This window comes from Cavia porcellus, unplaced genomic scaffold (genome assembly GCF_034190915.1).
Source record: "Cavia porcellus strain 051 isolate PalLab524CR breed Dunkin Hartley unplaced genomic scaffold, mCavPor4.1 scaffold_23, whole genome shotgun sequence".
Taxonomy (NCBI): domain Eukaryota; kingdom Metazoa; phylum Chordata; class Mammalia; order Rodentia; family Caviidae; genus Cavia; species Cavia porcellus.
In genome coordinates, this window is record NW_026947506.1 from 17634022 (window position 1) to 17646850 (window position 12829).

The 12829-nt window shown below is 39.4% G+C and overlaps 1 protein-coding gene across 1 annotated transcript; it reads right to left on the bottom strand.

Moving 5' to 3' along the window:
• Positions 1-5765: 5765 nt before the first annotated feature.
• On the bottom strand, positions 5766-6296 carry LOC134472341 (speckle-type POZ protein-like; the record flags this gene model as incomplete). Its single annotated transcript, XM_063233674.1, has 1 exon — positions 5766-6296. A coding segment is annotated over one exon (531 nt), but the record flags the coding sequence as incomplete, so codon positions are not given.
• Positions 6297-12829: the final 6533 nt, after the last annotated feature.

Consider the following 12829-nt stretch of genomic DNA (forward strand, 5'->3'; position numbering starts at 1 on the left):
AAAACAAGGAAGGAAGGAAGGAAGGAAGGTAGACAGTAAGAAGGGCTACCACTTCAGGGATAGATATCACTGGCTTTCTTCCAAAGCTTCTCTTTTTTCTGTTTTACATACTCAGAGTGTGATCCAGTTTTCCTCCAGCCTCACAAGTGTTACATACCCTCATGTACTTGGGGACCTTATTGGAAGGAGCACAACAGTCCTCATCCCTAACAGATATTTTTTTTTTCTCTTTTTCATTTTTATTGTTACCAGGGATAGAACTCAGGACTACAGCTTGCCAGGAAATTGCTTATGCTACTGAGAGAAATCCCCAGCCCATCCCTAACAGATTTTAATACTCTATTTTTATTTGAATGTCTGCAAACTTGTCTATTACACATGGGCAGGTAGAATTCTTTTAATCAGTGCTAACTGGAGAAATAATTGCCTCAATTATTGGTAGGCTAAATTCCTCTTCTGTACCAGGAAAGCTTTCTGCCATGATGTCTACAAAGTGCTTTTAATGTCATTTGTTGTCTCTCCTCATCACTAAGTGCCAGCCTGTACTCAGTATGTGAAGTCCTTTCCTCAAACTGGCCTAAAGTGCTCTGAATTTTTAAAATGGATTTTTTTCTCTTGCATATCGGCTTGAATCTATTTAATGGGTTCATTTATTTCTTAGGTTGTGCTTCAACAGTTCTTGAAAGCTCGCCTTTTTTTTGGGCTGTGTCTTAACTAACATCACTAAGAAGGTTGTGTATTTTGGTAATCTCTGTAGTTAGTTGTGGTTACTTGAGAGATTACTTGTGTTTTAATATATTCCACAGCCTCATTGAATTGCCTTGTTGCCACATTGAAGTAACCTACCATTGGGTTTTCAAATTTTGCAACCTCATTTCCCCCCAGGTTTGCTTTATTGGCCTGGGTGCCAGAGGATTAGTCTGATTTGTGTGTTCTCATGTCTTTTCTGTTTCAGTTGAATTCTTGGAGTGATACTTGCTAGTTTCCTAACAGTATGAACTGAATTCGGGAAGATAAAACAGAATGCAAACAATCATAAACAATATATGAATTCATGATATGTCCAATCTGTCCTCAAGTGTTAGATTCAAAATATATTTCAGAGGAAGAAGAGTAATGGCCAAAGGGAAAGAGATTACAATACAATGGAGATGGTAGATGGATCCCACCTACTGGGGGAAACTAATGCAGAAGACTAAATGAGATTTGAAAGAGAAAAATTGAAATCCAAACAAAAGCATACCCACAGGGAAGTTAGGAATCACAGTCACCCGCAGAAATTAAGAACAAAATAAAGGAGAAATTAAAAGCAGATGAATAAAACAAGAAAATACCAAACCAAAAAGAAAAATGAATGAAAAAAAAATCGTTCTCTTCCAGGATTCTCTCTGGATTCATTATTAGATGCCCTATGGATACAGTGTTCTGAGTTCCGCCATTCTTTCCCTTCAAACCAGGCACTGCCTTATGATGGAGTAGTAGACAGCATTAGCCAGCCTGCCTCAAGAGGAGGCTCATTTGAATAAGCTCATTCCAATCAATTTCCATGTGTCTGCACCCAACTAGGGTCTTCTAAAGGAAGCCAGCAGCTGTTCTGGTTAAGGTTCATCTGACTTCACTTCAACATGGGTCCCGCCAAACATTCCCTCCCGCTGAATGACAAAATCCTTCTCCATTCTGTGCCAGACAGTAAAGACCTCGATGTCTGCTGCTTACCTACACTGCTGAGCCTCTCAGCATTGTCCACTGGCCTCACTAGCTGTCACTGTTACCAGGAACAAGAGTCCTCAGGTCCAAACATCTCCCCTCACTAGTGTTGATGATTTCCTGATTCTGCAATAACTAGCATAACCAAAATAGGTTCAATGCCCCTATCAGTGCAATACCCAACAATCATCATTGCTGTGCTCTCTTAGTTAATTTTAGGTTCTGAATTTTATACAAAATATGTGCACTAGTTGTAATTCAGTTGTGTAGATTTTGATACTTCTACATTAAGAAGATACTTTCTTGTACAAAATGACAAGAAAAATAGAAATCATGGGTAATTTGTAATAAATTTTCTTCTCTATAGCTACTTTTACAAATATGAGCATAACACTCACTATTAGAGATACACACACAAACACACACACGCACACAAACACACACACAAAATGTAGTAAAGCTAATGAAATGCAAGCTCTTGAATTTCCTTTTAAATAGGGTAAAATTTTTCCAAAGTTAACCCTTCTTAGAATATTGTATAAGTTTCTTCCTTGGATACACTGTGGAATTCCATTTGCATGGAAAATGTCATCAGCCTTGTAGGAACATTTTGTACATTTTTTCATGAATTCTCTTTGTGTAGCAATGCCTTTTAAACCAGGCTAATGAAAGGTGGGAAAATGCTGCTTTTGTTTCTAATCCAGCCCTAGAGCTATGTTAGAACTGAAGGGGCAAAAATTTTTCCACATTCTTGTGTACAGATACAAGAGTATTGCCTGGCATATACCTTGTGATACATAGTAAGTTGCGGTTTATTGAGATTACAAGATGACAGTAGGATGAATTACAAGTGCAAAATGGAAAGTAAAGAGGAATAGAAACTTTAAAGATTCAGGGTTACAGTACCTAAGAATTTAGACCGAGATGTCTTCCACAGAGGTGTGATAAGGCTAATCCATGTGCCTGCTTTCAAGGTCAGGTACATTTGGCTCCTGTTGCTTCCCATTTTGGTTAGAAAACTCTAAATCTGTTCCATGTTTTCCTAGGGTTGTTGATTTTCTGAGTGAGAGATCACTACATGCTAACTATACACATAAATAATCAGTCATATTGTGATTAGACTTGAATGAAGGAAACGAAATGGTTCATGCAAGTTTACTATTTGTCACTAGTCTCCTACCACTTTCATCATCCGGGACTCCTGGATAGATACTTTATTTATTAGTGTGTTGTTTGCACATAAGAGTTGGAAGTGTCACAAGATGCCTTCACTAGTAGCTCGAGAATGTGTGACACACAACTTTGGATGATACAGGTAAATTGGTGCCTCCGGGGACTTTGGCAGGCCTTTCAGTGCTTGCCAAATGCAGTTGGTGATTTCCTTGCTTCAGAATACCTGTAAAGTTATGGCAAATTCTTGTTCATCTTCTGTCATATATTTTTCTTAGAATTAAGCAGTCAAACAAGTGGTTTCTTCAAAAAAGTCTTCTGCTAGTAATGTTGGATTAGCATTAACCCCCATGGAATCCCAACATGGCAGAGGGATGATTGTTTTCTGGAAACGGGAGCACTTCAGCCTTCAAGAGTTCCCAACTGTGACACCAACTGAGGGAATGAACAGGCATTCGCAGTCCTAACACCTAATGCTTAACAGCTGGCATGTCATTCTCACAAGAGTGTTAATATAGCGCCATATCTCACTGGTTGCCCTTCAGCCACTTAAGCTGCAATTCTTGCCTGGTTCCTCTGTAGAATTGCAAGGAAAACATTCTTTTGGTCAATTTGTACATTCAATATAACTTCTGTTTCTATGAAGCACTTGACAATAAGTCACTGTAACACATATTTGTACTCAGAGAAGCTGAGAAGACCTGTGCTTGCCCTGAAAAATCTTCTGCCCTAATCCACTTTGCTCCATTCATTTCACTATGAGGAAATTACACTTTGTAAGTTATTTTCAATGTTTTTTGTTGTTCATTTGATGCAGTGATAGAAACTCATACTTTTTAATTTCCACATTTCATGTAAAAGATAATAATTATTTACATATTTTGAAAGAAAAAAATTAACATTTGAATGTTCTCCCTTGTAGGATGAACAGCGATTCCCAAGCAACTGGGATGACTCCTACATAATCAGCAAGTCAGGTATGGACAGCTGAGGAATCTGTGTTCTGAAAGTTTTCACACAAAAAATTAATAAAAATTTTCCTTTTTCCTCCTTTAAAGCTTTTCCTGTTTTATTCTCTTTAATGAGGAGGAGAGAATGGACGTGAAATAAAACTTGAGGGTGATAATACCAAAACACATATTCCCACAACATCTAAGAACCATAGTTCTTTTCAAGAAATATGCACACAGAGTGAATTATTTTGTCTCATTTTCAACAATCTCAGCCGGCTTGAGGTGAGAAAGGGACACTTCTAGGAGTAAGGACACAAGAATAGGACATATGTATGCCAAATATCTGCAAAAGTCAGGCAGTAAACTGAGCCAAAGAAGCACTTGCCTGGCAATAACCAGGTTGTGAGTTGTGAGTTCAAGCCATGATAAAGACTGAGAGAGATAGAGATAGATAGACAGAGATACAGACAGACAGATAGACATATATATATATATATATATATATATATATATATATATATATAGAGAGAGAGAGAGAGAGAGAGAGAGAGAGAGAGAGAGAGAAAGAGAGAGAGACCAAACTCTTAGTGATTTTACTGCATAGTTGTTATACAGGTTGTCATCCCATATTGACATTCATGAAGATTTAAACAACCAGCACATAAAGGGTTACCAGCTGTAAGCCCTGATTAAACAAATGTTTTGAAATCTGTACCTGTTCAAGACAAGGGGATCCATTTCTTTATATATTTTTAGAAGCTCTGAGCCATTACAGATTCTAGGTGATTCCAGAGTAACACCACTAATGATTTTTACAAAAGCCCAAACTTTGAGATGAAACCCACTACGTTTTCATTTTTAATTTTAATTCTATTCTTCATAATACCATAGAAACATGTATTCTATTCTTATGAATATTAAATGTTCACAGTGAGAAAGCTCTTTTTGAGATTTATAGTGTGAATTTGCCAACAGCCATTTCTCAGTGCAGTTGTAAGTAATAAATTTTGCTTCCTCAACATGAATTCCTCTGAAATACATAAAACACTTCTACTTTTAATTCTCTTTCATGCCATTTTCGTAAATCTGAGCATTTTCCTCTCTTTTTTCTCCAGGACCATGATTGGACTGCTCGCTCAGAGGCCTAGATTTTGCGGGAATGTGCTGTAGTGCTTGTGCTGCCTGTCTGTGTCACTGGGACAGGACAACATGAGCAAAGACTTGCATTGTGTGATTGTCCTTTGGCTTCAGCAGCCTGAGTTCTGGGTCATTTATTTCTGCCATCTACTATGTTAATTAGTGACATTGTACATCCACTGTGTTCATCCCATGGATGGGCCTGAAATCATCAGCACACTGAAATTTTTCTTAGCTTCTGAATCTAACATACAGAAAAAGGATGAGGAGCCAAACAACTGTACAAAGTAAGATTCAGGTTTATTTACAGAGAAAAGTGAGGGACAGCAAAAAGCCCGTGTTACAAGTGGGGTGCCCAGGGATGCATGATGGTGCAGAAAGCCAGGAAGGAGTCTTGCATTTACAGAGTGAAGTTCATGGACCCTGCCTCTAAGGGTAGCCCCACCCCAGGTCTGCCTTCAACATTGACAGGAGTTTTGGTTTCCGTTTGGCATCGACACTGTAAAAACCCACTTTGCTCAATATTATAAAACACAGATTTGAAAATGCATGATACACGACTTCTAAATTCTCAGTATCGCATTTCCTTTTTCTGACCTTAAGACGGTGGTCCCTTCTCTCCTCTAGAGAGGCACAATTTAATATTTCCACATAGAAGAGTGAAGTTTCCACGGATTTCCCTAGCATATTATGGTTCAGGGGCAGCAAATGTGGCCAGGGTTTTGGGAAGATAAATGGAGATGTGGGATCTCAGGACAGTCTCACACGCTTGCATGGGGGTACCATGAATGCACACTGCATGGAAACCAGAGAGTGATAGGCTTCGGCCACCAAGTGAGGGTGGGACACCACCATGGCCTTCCACTCAGAGGTCTCCAGGATGTCAGAAACATGAAAATTGATGAAATCCAGTGTCCGGGTTTTCAACTGAGGTGCACTGTGGAGGTCAGCCAAGATGAGGATTTCCACGGCATTCTCCACAGAGAGGTTGCTGCACAGGTGGTTCTCACACATGAGCTTCAGGCGCTCCAGACCAAACCTGCTTGCAGCCTCCAGCAGTTCAGTTGCCATGATCCCTAGGTTTGGTGCCTTTCCAGTGTACATAAAGTATATCATTTCCTTAAAAACTTCAGGATCCATGTCACTGATTTCAACACGATTCTTTTTGCTTCCTTGCTTTTCATGTTCCAACAACGCCATGAAAACTGGAGAGCGAGCTGCTAAGATGGCTTTGTGAGCCTGGAATTCCTGGCCAGCCACACACAAGCAACAGTCTGAGAGCTGGGATCGCTCCCACAGTCCTCCTAGATCCTCTGCCAAGCAGCCCTCAGGAACATTAACCAGCTTCCTAATATTCTGGCTGGAATGATTGGTGGGATCTTGTGCTACTTTCACTTCACAGAAGAAGGAAAGCTTGTCATTGGAGAGAAGCCCATTGTTTGGATCCAAAAGAAACTCTCTAAGGATGAAATGTTTGAATCCCCAGTCCTTTCCTCGCACAAATGTATAAGCTTGTGGACTTGAGAGCACCTTGGTTTTCTCTCCTTTGGCATTCAGAATGGAAAAGGTGAATTTTGCATGAGCTACCCTCCTTGGACAGCAGATCATTCCCAGGTATAAGCACACATAATCTTTGCTTTGTTCATCAAGACCATTTGGGTAGAGTCGTAAGCACCATTTCACTTGATCATTTCCTTCAGCTGAAAAGATTGAACTTTGAATGCAGTCATCTATTTCCTTTAGGCAAAATCTAATGTTATCAATGGTCCACAAAAAGGACACGTTCACTACTTTGATGTCTGTGGTATACCTGCTGTCCACTGTGGGCCCCTGTGACATTTCTGCTGGGCCTGCGGTACTGGAAACCCTTAACATCAGCAGAGTGAAAGTGCAGCAAGCTTGTCAAGTCACAGGAATCAAATTTCTTCTTCACCAGATGGCACAAATTTCACTGCAGTCAGCACTTCCAAGACAGGCAGGGCAGTATGGCAATCACAAGTAGAGAGCCTAGTTTATAGATTAAAAGAAATACGTATTTAGAAATAAGCTGACTGAGATTTCCTAGTATATAAGTCAATTCTGAAAAGTTTCTTGATCACTCAAAGAAATAGCTCACCAAAATGCACAGACCTTAAAATACGAAGCCTTGTTGAGTCCCGTCTGAGTTCCTTTCAGGAGGCTAATTCATCTGGGCTGGAAGCAAGGATATGAATTCCAAGTTTCAAGCAGGGAACCACCTCATCATGGAAACAGAAAGGATTCTTCCTTCTTGGTGTCCCTTTTATAACTCTTAGGACAGGATCCACCCTATGGTGGTTCTTCCCACCCTATTCTAATCCAATTGCCCTAGGTGTGTCTCACTCAAAATGTGAGAGTCAGTCAATTTTCATCCTACCTGTCTTTTCTATATGTTTATGAAAACAGTCTGTTTGACTAGCCCACAATTTCTTTTGTCTCATTCATATGGGGGAGTTCTCTGGTCTATCGTCTTCCTGCCATTTCCAGAAGATGAGAGGCTAGGGTGGAGGATAGTAACTCCAGCATGCCACTGTTCTCAGTAGGCCCTCTGTGTTTATTCCTTTCTGGTGGTAAGGAGCAAAGCAGGACAGATCGGTCAATAAGGCACCTTTTCCCTTGGGATCACATGTGGGTGAAAGCCAGTTGCAGGGAAGAAATGTGAAGGGAGCAGATTCAAGGCTCCATGAGAAATAGGTGTGCTGGGAGTGAAGAGGTGGTTCTTCTGGGTAATCTGATACAGTGTCGGGAGCAAGGGACATGGATTTGGGACAGGCACAAACAGTGAATATTGGCAGAATGTCTCTAAACCTAAAGTCTAGTGTGGGACAACTGTAAATGCTACTTCCTCAGAGCTTTTAGATCTCCTACTAACCTAGTTCACTCCTTGGACCCAATGTTTGGAAACAGTGATATTACTGAGTTCCACTGGCATTTCCTGGGACATGGGTCATGCTGGGAGTGCCAGGAGTCCAGGCAAACCCTCTCCCCACCATGAGCAGCTGTGAGTCTGCCAGCCTGCAGGCTGAGAAACAAACATCACATCTTGTCCCCCTATCCCATTAGCATGTCGGAGCCAGTAATCTGGACGTCCCTTGAGAGGTTGACCCTAGGCAATGTAGTAAGGAGGGGATTTCCTTCTATCATCTCTTTGAAGTCCAATACTTTTATCCATGTTTTGGTTTGTTCTATAAAATATGGTCTTTTTTTTTAAAAGCTGGTTGTGTTTAACTGAGTTTCCACATACATGAAAGTATGCATAGGCATTTTGAAGCAAACAACCGATTCTAGCACAGCCATTAGTGACTTCTTTTTGTCTGATTTTAAAGACCTAAAACTCCTTTCTCAGACTGTTTGGATTAATTTTATACTAGGTTTCTCAGTATGAATTCTGTGTGGCAAGACATGGACAACTATTTGGAAGAAAAAAATAGACAACATGATAGATAGGGAAGATTTCAGATTATCTAGTTTTGAAATTTATATCTCTTACATTGAGTTATTATGTCCAATTTTGCTCTGTTTTGTTGTGTTTAATTTTATCTCCTTTCACAAAAAATAACAATGCTGATTTGCAGGGTGTGGGCGAACACATCATTAATCCCAGCACTCTCAAAGCTGAGGCAGGAATATCATTGCAGTTTCAAGGACATGTGGGATTAAATACTAACTTGAATTAAAAACCAAAAGAATGAAAGGGCAGAGGGAATGAGGGATGGAAGGAAGCAAGGAACGAAAGAAGAAAGCAAGAAAGGAAGGAAGAAAGGAAGGAAGAAAAGAAGGAAGGAAGGAAGGAAGGTAGGTAGACAGTAAGAAGGGCTACCACTTCAGGGATAGATATCACTGGCTTTCTTCCAAAGCTTCTCTTTTTTCTGTTTTACATACTCAGAGTGTGCTCCAGTTTTCCTCCAGCCTCACAAGTGTTACATACCCTCATGTACTTGGGGACCTTATTGGAAGGAGCACAACAGTCCTCATCCCTAACAGATATTTTTTTTTCTCTTTTTCATTTTTATTGTTACCAGGGATAGAACTCAGGACTACAGCTTGCCAGGAAATTGCTTATGCTACTGAGAGAAATCCCCAGCCCATCCCTAACAGATTTTAATACTCTATTTTTATTTGAATGTCTGCAAACTTGTCTATTACACATGGGCAGGTAGAATTCTTTTAATCAGTGCTAACTGGAGAAATAATTGCCTCAATTATTGGTAGGCTAAATTCCTCTTCTGTACTAGGAAAGCTTTCTGCCATGATGTCTACAAAGTGCTTTTAATGTCATTTGTTGTCTCTCCTCATCACTAAGTGCCAGCCTGTACTCAGTATGTGAAGTCCTTTCCTCAAACTGGCCTAAAGTGCTCTGAATTTTTAAAATGGATTTTTTTCTCTTGCATATCGGCTTGAATCTATTTAATGGGTTCATTTATTTCTTAGGTTGTGCTTCAACAGTTCTTGAAAGCTCGCCTTTTTTTTGGGCTGTGTCTTAACTAACATCACTAAGAAGGTTGTGTATTTTGGTAATCTCTGTAGTTAGTTGTGGTTACTTGAGAGATTACTTGTGTTTTAATATATTCCACAGCCTCATTCAATTGCCTTGTTGCCACATTGAAGTAACCTACCATTGGGTTTTCAAATTTTGCAACCTCATTTCCCCCCAGGTTTGCTTTATTGGCCTGGGTGCCAGAGGATTAGTCTGATTTGTGTGTTCTCATGTCTTTTCTGTTTCAGTTGAATTCTTGGAGTGATACTTGCTAGTTTCCTAACAGTATGAACTGAATTCGGGAAGATAAAACAGAATGCAAACAATCATAAACAATATATGAATTCATGATATGTCCAATCTGTCCTCAAGGGTTAAGATTCAAAATATATTTCAGAGGAAGAAGAGTAATGGCCAAAGGGAAAGAGATTACAATACAACGGAGATGGTAGATGGATCCCACCTACTGGGGGAAACTAATGCAGAAGACTAAATGAGATTTGAAAGAGAAAAATTGAAATCCAAACAAAAGCATACCCACAGGGAAGTTAGGAATCACAGTCACCCGCAGAAATTAAGAACAAAATAAAGGAGAAATTAAAAGCAGATGAATAAAACAAGAAAATACCAAACCAAAAAGAAAAATGAATGAAAAAAAAATCGTTCTCTTCCAGGATTCTCTCTGGATTCATTATTAGATGCCCTATGGATACAGTGTTCTGAGTTCCGCCATTCTTTCCCTTCAAACCAGGCACTGCCTTATGATGGAGTAGTAGACAGCATTAGCCAGCCTGCCTCAAGAGGAGGCTCATTTGAATAAGCTCATTCCAATCAATTTCCATGTGTCTTCACCCAACTAGGGTCTTCTAAAGGAAGCCAGCAGCTGTTCTGGTTAAGGTTCATCTGACTTCACTTCAACATGGGTCCCGCCAAACATTCCCTCCCGCTGAATGACAAAATCCTTCTCCATTCTGTGCCAGACAGTAAAGACCTCGATGTCTGCTGCTTACCTACACTGCTGAGCCTCTCAGCATTGTCCACTGGCCTCACTAGCTGTCACTGTTACCAGGAACAAGAGTCCCCAGGTCCAAACATCTCCCCTCACTAGTGTTGATGATTTCCTGATTCTGCAATAACTAGCATAACCAAAATAGGTTCAATGCCCCTATCAGTGCAATACCCAACAATCATCATTGCTGTGCTCTCTTAGTTAATTTTAGGTTCTGAATTTTATACAAAATATGTGCACTAGTTGTAATTCAGTTGTGTAGATTTTGATACTTCTACATTAAGAAGATACTTTCTTGTACAAAATGACAAGAAAAATAGAAATCATGGGTAATTTGTAATAAATTTTCTTCTCTATAGCTACTTTTACAAATATGAGCATAACACTCACTATTAGAGATACACACACAAACACACACACGCACACAAACACACACACAAAATGTAGTAAAGCTAATGAAATGCAAGCTCTTGAATTTCCTTTTAAATAGGGTAAAATTTTTCCAAAGTTAACCCTTCTTAGAATATTGTATAAGTTTCTTCCTTGGATACACTGTGGAATTCCATTTGCATGGAAAATGTCATCAGCCTTGTAGGAACATTTTGTACATTTTTTCATGAATTCTCTTTGTGTAGCAATGCCTTTTAAACCAGGCTAATGAAAGGTGGGAAAATGCTGCTTTTGTTTCTAATCCAGCCCTAGAGCTATGTTAGAACTGAAGGGGCAAAAATTTTTCCACATTCTTGTGTACAGATACAAGAGTATTGCCTGGCATATACCTTGTGATACATAGTAAGTTGCGGTTTATTGAGATTACAAGATGACAGTAGGATGAATTACAAGTGCAAAATGGAAAGTAAAGAGGAATAGAAACTTTAAAGATTCAGGGTTACAGTACCTAAGAATTTAGACCGAGATGTCTTCCACAGAGGTGTGATAAGGCTAATCCATGTGCCTGCTTTCAAGGTCAGGTACATTTGGCTCCTGTTGCTTCCCATTTTGGTTAGAAAACTCTAAATCTGTTCCATGTTTTCCTAGGGTTGTTGATTTTCTGAGTGAGAGATCACTACATGCTAACTATACACATAAATAATCAGTCATATTGTGATTAGACTTGAATGAAGGAAACGAAATGGTTCATGCAAGTTTACTATTTGTCACTAGTCTCCTACCACTTTCATCATCCGGGACTCCTGGATAGATACTTTATTTATTAGTGTGTTGTTTGCACATAAGAGTTGGAAGTGTCACAAGATGCCTTCACTAGTAGCTCGAGAATGTGTGACACACAACTTTGGATGATACAGGTAAATTGGTGCCTCCGGGGACTTTGGCAGGCCTTTCAGTGCTTGCCAAATGCAGTTGGTGATTTCCTTGCTTCAGAATACCTGTAAAGTTATGGCAAATTCTTGTTCATCTTCTGTCATATATTTTTCTTAGAATTAAGCAGTCAAACAAGTGGTTTCTTCAAAAAAGTCTTCTGCTAGTAATGTTGGATTAGCATTAACCCCCATGGAATCCCAACATGGCAGAGGGATGATTGTTTTCTGGAAACGGGAGCACTTCAGCCTTCAAGAGTTCCCAACTGTGACACCAACTGAGGGAATGAACAGGCATTCGCAGTCCTAACACCTAATGCTTAACAGCTGGCATGTCATTCTCACAAGAGTGTTAATATAGCGCCATATCTCACTGGTTGCCCTTCAGCCACTTAAGCTGCAATTCTTGCCTGGTTCCTCTGTAGAATTGCAAGGAAAACATTCTTTTGGTCAATTTGTACATTCAATATAACTTCTGTTTCTATGAAGCACTTGACAATAAGTCACTGTAACACATATTTGTACTCAGAGAAGCTGAGAAGACCTGTGCTTGCCCTGAAAAATCTTCTGCCCTAATCCACTTTGCTCCATTCATTTCACTATGAGGAAATTACACTTTGTAAGTTATTTTCAATGTTTTTTGTTGTTCATTTGATGCAGTGATAGAAACTCATACTTTTTAATTTCCACATTTCATGTAAAAGATAATAATTATTTACATATTTTGAAAGAAAAAAATTAACATTTGAATGTTCTCCCTTGTAGGATGAACAGCGATTCCCAAGCAACTGGGATGACTCCTACATAATCAGCAAGTCAGGTATGGACAGCTGAGGAATCTGTGTTCTGAAAGTTTTCACACAAAAAATTAATAAAAATTTTCCTTTTTTCCTCCTTTAAAGCTTTTCCTGTTTTATTCTCTTTAATGAGGAGGAGAGAATGGACGTGAAATAAAACTTGAGGGTGATAATACCAAAACACATATTCCCACAACATCTAAGAACCATAGTTCTTTTCAAGAAATATGCACACAGAGTGA